Raw genomic sequence first — 15998 nt, 5'->3', positions numbered from 1 at the left:
GGCCTGACCGGTCGATAGTTCATGCCCCTACCAGCAGATAATTCACAGAAACACTGGCACCGTTACTAACGGTGCTGGTGCTTCCGAGTTCCCATTCCCATGGAGCCCTATGGGACTCCACAGGAATGGGAAATTACCATTCCACTGCTGCCCGTAATATCCTGGTATTACCGGGATATCGGGCAGCGAAAAACAGTAAGCTGAGGTTGACAGTAGGCCGCCGGTACTACCAGTAGCCTACCGGCAACCCTCGCAATGCGAGCCTAAATCTCAGGTTAGTTCGAAATAGTCTAGATATAAACTAAAGTTGCGGTCATGTGGCATTACATCATTTCAACATGAAGTTCTCACTTACGCAGAATATATAGGTTACATATAGAATATGTAGGCTAGATAAAGAATCTCTAGATTTTGTGCAGGAACTTCATAGGCATTGATAATCACTGTGTGGACCTTCCATTTATTCAAGGCATTAACATGTTACGTTAACTACTGATGCCCCACATAAAACTCCTTGGATGCTTTACCGGCTCTGTCCTAGGTAAGGGGAGGACACTTGACAGTAGTAAAGCTTGAATAGATTGGAGAGGTGTCTCCCTTGACATTGAGTACTCAGTCCCACATATTTGCCTTCCATCATCGGGTGGCAGTAGTCGGATCGGTGTCATGACGCGGGAACAAACTAGTACTGTCGATAAAACCTCCACCGGGTACAGAGCAGTATGAAGAAAAGATGTAGAAGATTCAGGCCATTGCAGAGAGCACACTGGTCGTGCTAAAGAGTGAATAGCTGTCTAAGTGCTGAAAGTGAAGTGCCAAGGTCAAAAGAAAATGTATTTTCTGCTAGCCATCACACAATACCAAGTTGAGCATTTAAGCACGCCAGAAGAAAAGGAGGGACAAGAGATCAGCACCCCCATGCTCCCTGGAACAGCTTCAACCATCAAAAGATCTCAGGTCTCACCAGAAGTGGAGGATTTCCAACTCAAGGGGCTGGAAATGAGAATCCAACATGAGCAGCTGACAGAATGTAAGAGGTTTTGAGACCAGCAGGGAGGCGAGCTGCCATTGCTGGCTGCAGAGCTGGCTAGTGAGGAACGAATCTTGGCTGCAGGGCATAGCCGAGCAGGAAAAGGACAGGCTTCACCAAGCTGAACTGAACAAGATGGAGCTCCAAGTGGTCAATATGAATGCCCCAAGCATACATTATCAAAATCCCCCTTTTCCTCTAGGATTCCTGCAGAGCACCGAATCACAGCATGCCATGCTACAAAATTTGTAAACGCAGCAGACCAAAGGCACAGACAATGAAAGTCAACTGCACAGGAGTCCTACAATACACTGGCTTGGTAGTTGTGGTCTAAGGTTATCAGGTTTTAAAAAAGCGTTGAAAACCTGATTATTCAATAAATATTAAACCACCATTGCTAATCCCATTCCCACCCCTTGACTGACTGTAATGTAGTATAAGAAAGTTATTGTTTGAATGTAACCGCTCCTCTGTATAAAAAAAACAAAACGTCTTGTATGAACACTTGAATGTAATTGTAACACTGTAAAATAAGTGATAACATGTCTTAATCTCGCCGTGATACCCGTGGGTCTGGGCGAGTAATAAATGTAATAAATAAATAAATAAATAAATAAATAAACAAATAAAGGGGCTATTTGAAAAACAGACAAATCAGTATGTTGTTCCTTACAAAAAAGCAGCACCACCTGCAAAGTCCATGCACACGTGAAAGGAAAGGAGTGAGTAAGGTAAAGTACACACCATTGATTTCCGTCATTGTGTAGGGATCCGTGGCCCAGCCGTCTTCCTTTTGAGCGGGTTGCACGTCCAGATGTCCATAGAAGCACACCGTAGGCTTCTCCGGATCACTCCCAAGGACTGCAAGGATCACAGGAGGCAGTAGAAGGCTTTCGCCATTGCTCAGCTGTGGAAACATTTCCCGCCATGAGAAAGTACAGTGCTAGATATTTGCTACCTTGTGCTTACTCATAAAGCAATTATTAATTTCCCTGTGCGACTCATTTACATATAAAGGTGCTGCTCTTCAAGACATAGGGTGTGATTTCAAGGTCCTGCATATCGGGAAAAGTGGCGTTAAACTTTTGCTGCCACTTTTGCCGTTCCAACAGATTTTGTTCATTTGGTAGGTGGATTTCTGAAGAATGAACATAAAACATCTGCCAGGTTTTGCAATCTGCCTTCCAAATCCGCCAGCTTTACTACCGCCATGAGCTATTGCAGCTTGCAGTGAACCAATGGATTCCAGTGGAATCTCTAGTTTCTCCAGGTGGTAAAAGCATTTTTTCCATCATTGCAATGTTATGTTATGTTAATTAGATGTATAAAGCGTGGCTTATACCTGAAGGCATCATGGCACTGAATGGGAGGCTAACAGGCAGGGGCACAGGCACTAGAATAGATGGGGTTTTAGCCACCGATGGAAAAGCAGCTGATTATCAATGGGTCGAAGAGAACAAGGCAGTTTATACCAAAGTACAGCTGCAGCTACAGAAAAAGCCTATTGTGAGTTCTAGTGAGGTGAACTCTAGGTACTTGGATCAGAAGATCAGAGGCCGAACGAAGAAGTCTAGAAGGGGTGTAGCGACAAAATGTGTTTTGTAAATACCCAGCCACCCAAACCACTTGCCAGACCACTGAGGCTAAAGGTTCTCGGACTCAGGGAGTCAATAACCCACACTTAGACCAATAGTTAGAATATGATTACCTCTTTACGGTCCTTTATGCACATAAAATATGAACACACACACCACTCTTTAAATTAATAGGGTTGATTACACATAAACATACACATACTATAAGTAAGGATAGATATGTTACATCACGGTTTGTGTTGTTGAAGAAGAAAACCTCATGTCAGCCACCACGTCACTACCCAGTCCAGAGTCAGGTAGGCAGAGAGATCACACGTGCCAACGGGGTCTGGAGCAGAGCATCCTACATTTTAGCAAGACTTCATCACCCAGGGTTCCAATTTTGATTCTACTACCTGGGTACCCCTTCTCTTATGGGGAACGGATCCCCACCCACGATAAGTTGCCAACCATCCCCGGCCGAAAGATTGACAGCAAGCATGGGGGCACAGAGTGGAAATATCCAGTAAATAATGGAAAAACCCAGCTCGCATCCTGCATGCTAGTTCCCAACACCCCTTATCACTGCACCTGCACAAATCTGACTCCATTCTTGGCGCCTCCTTGAACAAACAATGCGCCAACTATCCTCCATAATGAGCTCATTTGCTTCCGAATATACACATAGCAACCGTGGCAGAACTCATGTCTGCTATGAACTCACAGAAACGTAGATTTCCATTGTGATAATGGAAGTGAATGTCCAAGATGGTCACGCACCGGCGCCATGTTTTTTTATCTCATTTTCGTACACGCATTACAGTAGGACTGGAGAGGTACACTCATGAAAAGAATTCCAGAAATGACTTACAAAGCAGAGTTCTGTCACTTTGGGCCGGTCAAGGAAATATACAGGCTGAGCTAAAAACAATGCATTACAGTAGCCCAAAGTGCCAAAATCAGGGAAGCAACCACGGGAACCTGAAGGGGAAGAGGTAAAAACAGAAGAACCTTTTGTAAGACCTTCAGTCTGAAATGGCCTTGTTGACATACAGAATTTACCTACACTTCCATAGACAGTGCAGCTGAGATTTTGACCCCCAAATATTTAACTATAGGAAAAGGGTGAGGGAAACTATCAAGAGACGCAGGCCAGAAATCTGGAGTCTGAAAAGAGGTTGCAGAGGGAGAATCGATGACAAGAACCCCAGTTTGTCACCATTAAATTTAAGCCAATTCCAATTCATCCAATCCTCAACAGATTTCAAACAGGTGCTCAGATTCACAGCTGTTTCTGACTGGGCCAGATTGAAAGATACCACAATCTGGGTATCGTCCGCATAGGTGTAACTGCCAAAAGCAAAGGACTGAATCAGCTTGGCCTGAGGTTGGACATAAGCATTGAAAAGAATAGGAGACAGGTCAGAGCCCTGAGGGACCCTGTAAGAAATAGGTAGCGACGCAGGTAGAAATGGAGGTAGGGAGAGAGATTGAGTTCTCACAGTTGCAAAGGAACTAAACCACGCCAACACTGAACCAGAGACTACGGCCTCAGCAAACCTCTCTAGCAAGATCAGATGGTCTATGGAGTCAAAGGCGGCCAACAGATCTAATAAGATCAGTGCACTGATGCCACCCTGAACAGAGAATTGGGCAAGGTCGTCCACAACAGAGACTAATACCATTTCGGTACCACGATCAGGCCAGAACCTGGATTGGAAGACATAAAAAAAAAGCAGTCTTCAAGAAAATAACTTAGTAGTGGAGAGACCAGAGATTCTAGTATTTTCTTCAGGAAGGGGAGAAGAGAAATGGGGCGATAGTTAGCAGGAGAGAGATAGCATCGAGGATGTTTTTTTTAGAAGTGGAATTACCAGGGCGTGTTTCAAAGTACAAGGGATGACACTGAAGGTTAATGAATGATTAACAGATGAGGTAACCAGAGAGGCAATTTCCGGCATTATAGATTTCCAGATGGAAAAAGGGATAGCATTTAGAGGGAGGAAGATTTTAATTTATTTGTTGCTCAAATTATATCATAAAAGCAGATGAGGGGAATAAGCCATAGAAATTGATATTTTCTGGTGGATCAAATTCATTTTGTTAATAGAAAAAGTTGAGAGGGCGTTGTATAGTGCCTGAGAGGGAGGAGCATAGCTAGCAAGTGTTGCTATGGAAGTCAAGGCTTGAATGGTTTTGAATAGCTCTTTAGGTTGATTGAGAGCAGACTCAATCTAGCCAGACAAGTATAGACGCTTAGCGTCAAAGATAGCCTGATGGTAAACTCACAAGCTTCGCCATTTCCTTTCGGCCTGTCTGCAGCAGAGCCATAGTTTGGCTAGATGAGAAGAGAATAGTTCAAATAGGCGAGCACAGGGTTAAAATGGCCTCCAGGGTGTGGGACGATCAGCCGCAGCATTAAAAAGCTGAGACAAGTTTGTGTGTCAGTGGCACAAGCTCTAATAATCTCATCATAGATGATATGGGTGCTGACTTGTTGCCATCTGCGTCTAGGGTTATGGGTAGGGAAAGGGCCCCTAGAAAGGATAGGGGAAGTGGATCAGACAAGGAAGAATAAAGTGATGAGTCCACAGTACACTAAAAGAAGAGGAGGTAGTAACAAGTGTAACAGAGGAACATATAAGGTCCAACATATAGCCCAGGCAATGGGTGGGGCCAGTGACTTGTTGAAAAAGATCCAGATCAGACATGGATTGCAGAAAACTATCAGTTAGAAAAGGCAAAACCTGGATGGAGTGCAGGTTGAAATTGCCAAGTATTATCAGGTCCGAGTGGCAGTGTTTAGAATATGTATGGTGTTAGTAGTAGATATTGAAATACAAATAAACAAGGATTCAATTTGATTGTCCTGTACCAGTGGAGCGAAGCACAAGATGAATCAGAATGAGATCATATCCGCAAGACTAACCCCCGATCTCCTTCCTGGATAGGTGGAACTTCGGTCAGCACGCAGAATATTATAGTTAGGCGGGAGGGCACGAACTAGTGCAAGACCGGAAGAATCACGAGCCATGTCTCAGTAACAAAGAAAAATCGGGAGACGGGTCTCTGAACAGATCATAGCGCTCAGATATGTGGGCTGGTATAGAGTGGGCATTAACCCCTTAACTGCCAGGCTATTATGCAAGTCTATGCAAAAAGGACAAGCATACTACAATAGGCATCTGACCTTGCTGGCAACAGGAGACAAAGTGTCAGAATCAAAGTAAGGTGAATGGGCTTCAAGAGAAGCCGGTAGAGCAGCGATGCGTGAGAAAAGCGTGACTTCAGCAAGCAAAACGTGCTCACGCTGCGCTCGTCTCCTTCACTTCCTAAGGCAATGTACAGATAGAAGGACACATTGTATTGCCAGGAGTCAATCAGCAGGTAGCTGGTGAGTAGGCAGGGAAGAAAGACTCCACGTTAGTGCGTGCAAGTATGAAAATAAAAGCAACCGGTACTACCGTGAACGTGAACCTGAAATAGGCCAAGCAGCCTCCAAGTGAGTGAAGCAGCATACAAGGAAAGTAAAACAATTTAAAATAATTAAGGCAACATAAAAGAATTAAAATAATAAAAGTGGAAAACAGGAGTGGCAAGGCGCCGGAAAAGCATCCGGTCCTTAAAAGGAAAAAAAACATTAAAATTAAGACAAGCAAACCAAAAAGAAATAATAATATATAATGGATAAAAGTATCAATAAAAAACAGCAAGCAGCCTCCCCTGATCGGCTTCTCTGCAATGCATTGTGAACACCTCTCACGATCGTTAAATGCGGGAAACGTTTAAACTTTGCCAAACACATAGAAGATAAGTAAAGTGTAAATGGAATTTCACCTGTATTTTAATCTTTACTTTTCCATAACGCGGTGGAAAGGATAACCTATTACCATTAAGGTGCAAACTGAGTTGTTCCCCTCCATGTAATAACCACGTGATATTACCATGTACCATGTAATATCCACCTTCGGGAAAAAGACCATCCTGGCACATAGAGCTTGATGATTAGTGAGGCAGGTTTGCCTATTGTCAAGTGGTGCAGAACAAAGCTACGTAATGCTGCATACCCTTTCGTCAGTCGACTAAGGACACACTCTGAAAATGAGGCGGGACAAAATTGCTCTTGGGTCTGGAAAGAGGTTATGTTAAGCTGTTATTTTAAGCAAATTTATTAAGCACGCGTACGCCCGAACGGACCATGGCGCTGAACATGAGCAGAAGTAGATTATCACCAGAGACTAAAACACAAATGCTTTCAATAATCGACGAAAAGCAAGGTGGTCCACGGTCTCACACAAGTTGAGGGGAATAGCATTCCATGCCTTAGCAGCAGCCACCGAGAAAGCACAGCCACCTGTCCGAGTTAGTCTGAACCGAGGAACCACAACAAGAGAAGCAGACTGAGAACAGAGACACTGAGTCTGATTATAATGAGAACATTTTGCCTGAATGTATTTTGCCCCCGGCCGCAGAATGCACGATGCACCATGCACATAGATTTAAACAGAATCCGATTTTCCACCAGAAGCCAGTGGAGCTGTCTCAACAGCGGAGTCATATGGGTTCCAAAAGGAGGACGAATAATGGCCCTGGCAGCAGCATCCTGTAATAACTGGAGCCGTTTTATCAAATAGCGTGGCTGAGATAGATACAGCGAGTTGGAGTAGTCTAGACCACGCATGACAAGCGCAGCAACCACAGCTGCTGACAATTTGCAGGAATGAAGGGGAGAATTTTCTAAGTATGCAGAGTTTGAAGTGGCCAGTCTTGCATACCGCCACCACTTGTTCATCCATGGCAAGGGAGGAGGACATTTTGACCCCCAAATTCCTGACCGATGAGACCGGTATAGGAAGGGGACCAAGAGATACAGGCCAGTAGTCTACAGTCCAGAAGAGGAGAGGGAGTACCAACAACCAGGACCTCGGTCTTACGGCCGTTTAATTTCAGCCAGTTATCCGTCATCCACGCCCCCACATGCTCAAGCCACTTCCTAAACCGACTGGCTGTGTCAGAATGATTCAAGTCTAAGCGGACCACAATTTGCATGTCATCGGCATAGGAAAGATATCGAAAGCCATGAGACTGAATAAAAGACAAAAGAGGCCTAATATAAAGGTTAAACAAACTTGGGGACATGGCAGATCCCTGCGGCACGCCACAGGAAAGTAAACCGGGCTCGAGCGAAAAGGAGAAAGAGAAACCGACTGAGAACGATTGGCCAGAAAGGCAATTAACTAGTCAAGTACTTTGCCGGACAGACCGGCGGTGGACAGCCTAGAGATCAGGGTGGGATGGTCAACTGTGTCGAAGGCAGCCGACAGATCTAATAGTACAACTGCTCTGACACCCCCCTGATCCACCAGATGGGCCAGATCATCAAGTACCGAATTAAGGACTGATTCAGTTCCCCTTCCTGAACAAAAACCAGACTGAAATGAGTCAAAATGAGGGGAAGATTGCAGAAAAGTGGACAGCAAAGGAGAAACCAGGGCTTCCAATAGCTTCATGAGGAAAGGTAGTAGTGAAACTGGTCAGTAATTAGCCAACACCTCAGGGTCTAAAGAGGGCTTTTTAATAAAGGAATCACCAGGGTGTGTTTAAGTGCAGTGAAAGATGCATTAACTGCTGCCGTAATGTGAGAAATAAGAGACCTTGAATTTTCCTTCATGAGACCCATGGGAATGGCATCAGCAGGGGAGGCTGATTTCAAACGTGGATGGCAGCAAGAATGTCTGAATCCGAGAAGGTGGGAAACAACGACCAGGTCCCATTTCCCAAGGATTGCTTGCCAGTGGCAACAGCACCATGCGGTAGCCGCAATCCGTTATTAATATTATCACAAATGGAGGAGATTTTAGTCCCAAAGAAGGAGGAGAGTGAATCACAGAAAGCTTGTGATGTCGGCATCTGAGCACGCGCTTTAGCAGGAGTAGATAAAGATTGAACAAGCTGGAAAAGAGCCTTAGGTTGATCAGGAAAGAGAAGATAAGGAGGGCAAAGCATTTAAAGATTGTGCGAGGGATTTGCGGCGTTAGGGGGCAGTGCCAGTTTAGTGAGTGGAGATGGTGCTTGGAGTTATAGAGGTTGGTGGTATGCAAAAGAGGGAGAGTGCAAAGGTAGGCCACAAACTGAGCTAGAATCCAGGCAAAGGAGTCTATAAAAAGCTTTTTTGCATACTTTTCATCACAGCCTTGAAATAACTCTTTGTTCGCACTAGGGCAGTTTTGGTCTTAGTGCTCATATCATGCAAAATTAAATGGTGCAACATTTCTTTAATACAGCCCTTGATCAAAAATGATGCGGTACTCGAAAAAAATCACATCAGCTTGTGTTACGTCATTCACGTCTGAATTTCAAATTAACTGAAAGCTTGCCCTGGGTGGAGCAATGGTAGGGAGATCAGGGAGCTAGAGGAAAACTCAATGGGCCTCATTACGACTTTGGAGGTAAGGGCATGGCTGCCTCCAAAACCGTGTCCGGGTTCCCTGAATGGGGAATTACCAGGCCATTCCGAGTTTGGAGGGCCAGGTAATTCCTCCTTCAGGGAACCCAGGCCCGGACTTTCCCCATTTCCATTGAGCCACTACAGGGCTCAATGGGAATGGGCACAGGAGCTAACAACGGGCCGATTACGACCGGCCCGTTGTTAGCTCCCTGGTCCCCTCGCGGGACCTGGTAAGGACGTCTGGTAAAAACAGACGTCCACATCGGGTCCCGCGAGGGAACCTCGTAATGAGGTGGAATGGGTTTAACGGGTCCGCCACCATTAGCGGCACCCGTTAACCCATTCCGCAAGGGTCGTAATGAGGCCCCATACGTTTTGTTCCACATATATGTCGGAAATTATATCACGCCATGTGAAAAATATGTTGATCTGGCAAAACCCAGAGTTAAAGGAGGAAGCACTGTAAAATCAAGGAAATCAACTACCCACACAAACTCAGAAACTAAACTCTAATTTGTGTTATTAGACAACCTATACAGTGAGATGACCAAAGAATGAACAGAGTAGGAATATAAATCAGCTAAGATGCCAGAATTAACTAAATGGTTACATCTAACTAAAGTTCCAGCTTAACAGAAATTCCAGAACAAAATGCAGGTTCCAAGTGGTTTCTTCTTGAACCACCCCTGACTTGATTCCCTTTCCTGGCTTGAGCCTTGGGCAAACATTTTTCCTAACAGTCTCTGGTTTCTGGGGAAACACCAAGTCATCCCCTGATTCTTTGTTGCAGGTTTTATTCCAAGACTATTTGTTGTGGGTTTCAGTGGTTACTGAACCCTTCTTCTGTTTTCCAGATCAGCTGTATTGAAACTAGTGAGGAGCGGCTGGCAGGTGAAAGGGGTAGCCAACGAATCCAGCAAAGTCCTGGTGATCTACACCCTAAACATAGGCACTAATTCTTCTCTCCTCCTCTCCATTCCCCCTACACCCTAGTCTTCATCTATTCTCCTTCTGGTTTAATTTCTTTCCTGCTAAGGATTCTTCTTCCCCTCCAAACATGTTTCTCATTCTTAGTAGTTATCTCGAGACACTTCACTCCTTACTGTAATTCCCCAAATTCTCCCCTTATTGCTCAACTTTTGGCTCTGCACTACTCCGACACTCTTATAAACTCTTATTTACGAGCGCGATACAAATAAAATATCATATCATATCATTCTAAAGCAGCCGATCGCCCACTTCCCAGGCTTCCTCCTTTTACAACTACCATTGGCCAATTGGTTCAATCTCCTCTTGACTGACTACCACCTGATGGCCCTACAATACTCCCCATCAACACTTTGAAACTCTGTTTTGCTTTCACCACCATTCCCTTCTCTTTGGGCACCTCCATGCTCCTTGAGTGCCCTCCTGCCCCCTTCTTGAAGCTTCACAAGCTTCCTCTCATCTCAACCCCCTTATTAATCTCTTTGGGCACCTTCCAACTCTTCAATTCCTCATCCCTTTGTTTACCCTCTTTGTTCTACTGATTGCCACCCTATTTCCTTCTTTCATTCTCACAGAGTTCTACATTTCCCCCATTTTCTTCAATTCTTTAGGTACCTTCCTTGACTCTCTGGGCACTAACCTTCTGCTCTCTATTTTCACCCCCAACGCCTCTATAGCTTTCCAATGTTCCTCATCCTACTCACTACCTTCTACCTGGCTACTTATTATGTTTGTCCACAACTTGCTCAGTTCTTACCAGCTGTTCTAGCTCTTTAGAATATTTCTCTTCGTACTATCATGAATCCTCCTTTCAGCTTCCATGTTTCAGTATTGCCCAACCCCCTCTCTCTCTGTTCATAGCTATATGGCAGTAGAGGCATTGTTTGGTAGATGGCAGGCAAACTCTTAAGTTTCCCGTCCTAACCTAGGTCTATCTTTTTCCCTCTATAGATTTATATAGCAATTGTCTATCCGCTTGAGGGAAGCCAAGTGTGCTGGTTCCGTGGGATCATCCTTGCTCAAATCCCTTTAAATGGCAGGTGTATCTGTGGTGGCAATGTGGCTGCGCCTGCCCTGAGATGGAGACCATGTGGGGGTGGCCAGGGGAGACTCCTCATGCCACCACTGGCCTCATCATCTGCTAGCTTGGGGTAGCACCTGGCTCCCTTGGTCACTCCAATTCAGGTCCCCAGAGGGAGGTAGGACTCACATGCAGACTTTCACCAGGAGGAGCTGGGCCCGCATACGGTAGGTGTAAGCCACAGAAATTCAGGTAAGGAACATGTTACTTACCTGTAACTGTTGTTCTCCATCATGGGTCTGGCATGGATTCACATGCTCATGAATATTCCCCGTCGTCAGGCTGGGAATCCTCGGTAAAGAAAAAAAATCAGTATCAGTTTCGTTTCTGATCTGTCTTTCTTAGTAGTAACCAATAACTGGTCTCTGGGTCATACTGCCCCCAGCCAATGACTGCCCTCTCCCTAAGCCCCTCCCCTGTCAGCCATCCTCAGATTTGGTAGCACGTAAAGTGGCAGTATGACCAAGTGAAGAGCCGCAGAGGGGAAGAAGGGAGGGTTCGCATGTGAATCCATGCCAGACCCATGCTGGAGAACAACACTTACAGGTAAGTAACTTGTTCCTTCTCCAGCATGGGGTCTGGCATGGATTCACATGCTCATGAATATAAGAATACATAGCAGTACACACATGCACAACCACGGGGAGGTGGCAAGGCTCAACATTAAGCATTACATAAACTCAACATTAAGCATCTCTTACCTCCTCAACAGGCCCACCTTTAGGCGGACAGGTTGCGCAGCACTACTTGGCCGACTCTGGAATCCTCCCTGGAATCCCGGTCGACGCAGTAGAATCTCATGAAGGTGTGCGTCGACCTCCACTTAGCAGCCCTGCAGATGTCCAGCAGGGGTACCCCAGACAAGAACGCCGTGGTAGCAGCGATCGCTCTGGTCGAATGGGCTCTCGGACGGCCGGGCAACGGTCGGTTTGACAACCGGTGACAGTGCATGATGCAGCCGGAGAGCCATCTGGAAATGGAAGCCTTTGAGAGGGCCTTCCCTTGATTCACAGGTCCAAAGTTCACAAACAGTTGTGATGTCTTCCGAAAACTCTTTGTGCGGTCCACGTAGAACGTCAGCGCTCTAGCTACATCCAGCGAGTGCAAAGTCCTTTCGGCCGGCGACGAAGGCGGCGGGAAGAAAACTGGTAACACCAAGGGCTCGTTGAGATGGAAGTCCGACGACACCTTGGGCATGAAAGAGGGGTGCGTCCTCAGCACCACCCTCGTCTCGTGAAAAAGTCAACTATGGAGGCTTGCAGGATAGGGCCTGGATCTCTCCCACTCATCGTGCAGAGGTGATGGCCACAAGAAATGCTGTTTTCTACGACAGGAACTTCAACGGTACCGAATGTAGAGGCTCGAAGGGCGCACCTATGAGCCTGGTCAGCACCACGTTGAGCTCCCACGCCGGGGCCGGAGCCTTCACCGGCGGGAATGAAAGGAACAGTCCCTTCATAAACTCCTTCACCAGGCGATGAGACCACAGAGATGATCGTCCCGTAGTTCTGGTGTAGCGGGATATCGCCGATAGATCTATTTTGATGGAGGCATGAGCCAGCCCCGCCTTGGCCAGCGACAGCAGGTACTGCAGCACTTGAGGGCCGTAATTCGCAGAGGGTTAATCTTCTGTGCACGGCACCAGACAGAGAACCTCTTCCATTTGTGTCCATAGCACTTGAGAGTTGAGGATCCCTTGGCCTTTGCAAGCACCTCCTTGCAGTCCGCCGGGATATCGTACTCTCCAAACTCTAGTGCCGCAGGAGCCAGGCCTACAAGTTCAGCGACCCCGGGTCGTGATGGAGGAAGGCGCCTCCTTCTCTGGAGAGAAGATCTTCGTCAATCGGTAGTTTGACTGGGGGGGACACTGACAAGTCCAGAAGGTCCGGGAACCAGATCTGTCTCGGCCAAACCGGTGCAACAAGGATCATCCTGCAGTGGGACCTCTTGAGTTGGTTGACGAGTCGCAGTGGCAACAGCAACGGAGGGAACGCATACAGGAACAGGACGTCCCAGGGGAACGAGAAAGCATTGCCCATGCACCTCGGCTGGGGAAATCTGCTGGCGAACCTCTGGCACTTGGAGTTCGACACCGTCGCGAAAAGGTTGATCTGGGGTTTGCCCCATCATCGGAAAAGCTGATCCACTTGGTCCTGATGCAGTTCCCACTCGTGGCACGAGCGCAGCTCCCTGCTGAGCGAGTCGGCGATGGTGTTCTTTATCCCTGCTAGGTGGAAGGGTACCAGAAACATCCCCTGGGCAACGGCCCAATGCCACAGTTCCTGGGCCTCCTTGGATAGGGCCGGGAACCTGGTTCCTCCCTGCTTCTGGACGTAGAACATCGTGGTGGTGTTGTCGGTGAAGATCCTTACCACCTTGCCCTTGAGGGACGGGAGGAACGACCTGACACCAGAACACTGCTCGGAGCTCCAGGATGTTGATGTGGAGTGACCTCTCTTCCGGGAGCCAAAGGCCTCTTGCATGAAGATCTCCGGTGTGCACTCCCCATCCTTCAGGGAGGCATCCGTAGTTGCTGTCTCCTGGTGTGTTGGGGTCTGAAAGTCTGTGCCCACCGTGAGATGCGCGCGGGTGCCCCACCACCGAATAGCTTGGTGGAAGTCCGCTGCGGGATCTTGTCTTCGAAGCTGCCTGCCGCTTGCATCCAACGGACATCGAGGAACTCCTGTAAAGGGCACATCCGCAGCCTGCATAGGTGCACCAGGTAGATGCAAGAGGACATCATGCTGAGAAGGGACTTGATGGACCTCACTCTGGTCACGTCCATGGCCAGCAGGCGCTGCACCTTGCCCAGGATGGCCTTCATCCTTTCCTCCGACGGAGAAGCCAATCATGCCACTGTATCGAACTTGGCTCCCAGAAACAGTGCGACCTGTGACGGAACCAGGTGGGATTTGGGGAAGTTGATGGAGAATCCCAGATCCGTGAGCAGTTTGACAGTCTTCGACGGTGAGCTCCCATGTCCTTGCTCGGATGAGCCAATCGTCCCGGTAGTGGTAAACGTGGATCCCCTGCAGGTGCAGCCGCGCCGCCACCAGCTCTAGGCACTTGGTAAATACCCTGGGCGCCGACTTCAATCCGAATGGCAGGGCCTTGAATTGGTAGTGCGATCCTTGGACTACGAATCTGAGAAACTTTTGGTGACTTTTTAGAATGGGGATGTGGAAGTAAGCATCCTCCAAGTCCAGCGACGATAGGAAGTTGCCTTCCTCCAGCTGTCACAGCCCATGCTGGAGGGTGACCATCCGTAACTTCTGGGCCTTGATGTATTTGTTTAACCGACGCAGATCCAGGATGGGGCGCCAACCGCCTGTCTTCTTTCTGACGAGGAAGTATCTTGAGTATACTCTGGAGCCCCGCAGCCTCTTCGGGATGAGCTCGATGGCACCTTTCTTTAGCATCGCCCTTACTTCTAACAGCAGTTGAGGGATGTGATTTTCCTTCCTGGCCATGGGAGGAATGCGGGGGCACTTATTTAGAAATTCGAGAGTGTGCCCATGGGCCAGGGCATCCAGCACCCAACGGTCAGTGGAGATGGACTCCCACACGCTGACGAACTTTGCCAGCCGGCCGCCCACCGGGGTGCTCAGGTGGGGGCCCGACGCTACGGCCGGTTCAGTCCTGCTTGGAGGCAGCCTTGTCACCCTGGCCTCCCTGGTGACGCCTCCGGAGTTCCGAAAGGGCGGCCGTCGTTGCTGCAAAACTCCCAAGGCTAGAGCCGTCTTTGTGTCGGCCTTGATGGCTTGAAGTGACTCATCCACTGTTTTTCCAAATAGGTTGTTCCCGTCGAAGGGCATGTCCAAAACTCTGGTTTGTACGTCCTGGTGGAAAGCTGTTGCCTTGTGCCATCCCTGCCATCGAAGGCAAACACTGTTACCCAACTGGCGGAACCCGGTGTCAGCGATGTCCGTGGCCACTGTTATGGCGTGGTCCGACGCCACCTCACCTTTTTGCAGGATACCCAGGGCCTTCGTCCTCTTGTCGTCCGATAGGAAGTCCAGCAGGGGAGCGATCTTGTACCACAACTCCCTCTCGTAGCGGGCCACAATCGCTAGGGCATTAGCCGCCTTAATTGTCGTCGCCGCAGGCGAGATGACTCGTCGTCCCATGGCGTCCGGTTTCTTTCCATCGCCATCAGGTAGGGAGGTTGGAGTTGAAGCCATCGCCCCCGCCACTTTCTTCTTGGTCGCCTCCGAGATGACAGAATCCGGGGTCGGCTGTGCCCTAAAGCACAAAGGGGCAGAATCGGGGACCCGGTACTTCCTCTCGTACCGATCCCTCTTGGCAGGCGTCGTGGACTGGTTCTTCAGGACAGAAAGAGCCAATTTCGTCAGGTGGGGAGGTCCAAGGGGGTGATGATGGAAGGCCCATCCCGTCATCACCACCGTCGTCATCCGTCCCCGTCGTGGCCGTATCTGTTTCCATGTCCTCCCTAGGATCAGGGGAAAGAAAGGAAGGCTGAGCGGGCCGCAAGGGCTGGAAGGGCAGGGAAGGCTCCCCGACGGGCCTGGTTCTGCTGGGCCGTCCGTTGGGGGTAGAGGCAACCTCGTCCTCATCTCCGTGCATAAGGTTTGGATTGTCATCAAAATGGCCACCGAGTTGTCCTGAGGCTCGGGCACTGGTTACGTCGGGCGCGATGGCTGCTCCTCCTCCACGGGAGCCTCGTCGGCGCCACCATTGCTCTCTTCGTCCACCTCCTCGGGATTCCTCCCGTGGGACCGGACCTCCTCAAACCTCTTGTTGAGGCCCTTCACGATTTCAACCAGCTCCTCCTCAGAGGCTGTATCAGAGTCCGTAACGGCCACCGCCCCCCCCTCTTTTTCCACCGGGGTCTTCACGGGGGTTTTATCGATGGGCTGA

The 15998-nt window shown here is 48.4% G+C and overlaps 1 protein-coding gene across 5 annotated transcripts in view; it reads right to left on the bottom strand.

Annotated features, from left to right (window-relative positions):
- Positions 1–15998, bottom strand: part of LOC138497336 (beta-Ala-His dipeptidase-like) — a 596337-nt gene that overhangs the window by 334211 nt on the left and 246128 nt on the right. For all 5 annotated transcript variants that reach the window (XM_069620733.1, XM_069620732.1, XM_069620729.1 and 2 more), the window contains exon 4: positions 1775–1937. In XM_069620733.1, the coding sequence (XP_069476834.1) occupies positions 1775–1937 (163 nt within the window). The remainder of the gene's footprint in view (positions 1–1774; positions 1938–15998) is intronic.

This window comes from Ambystoma mexicanum, chromosome 5q (genome assembly GCF_040938575.1).
Source record: "Ambystoma mexicanum isolate Mex_15411 chromosome 5q, UKY_AmexF1_1, whole genome shotgun sequence".
Lineage (NCBI taxonomy): Eukaryota > Metazoa > Chordata > Amphibia > Caudata > Ambystomatidae > Ambystoma > Ambystoma mexicanum.
This window is presented reverse-complemented; position numbering and strand designations above follow the sequence as displayed.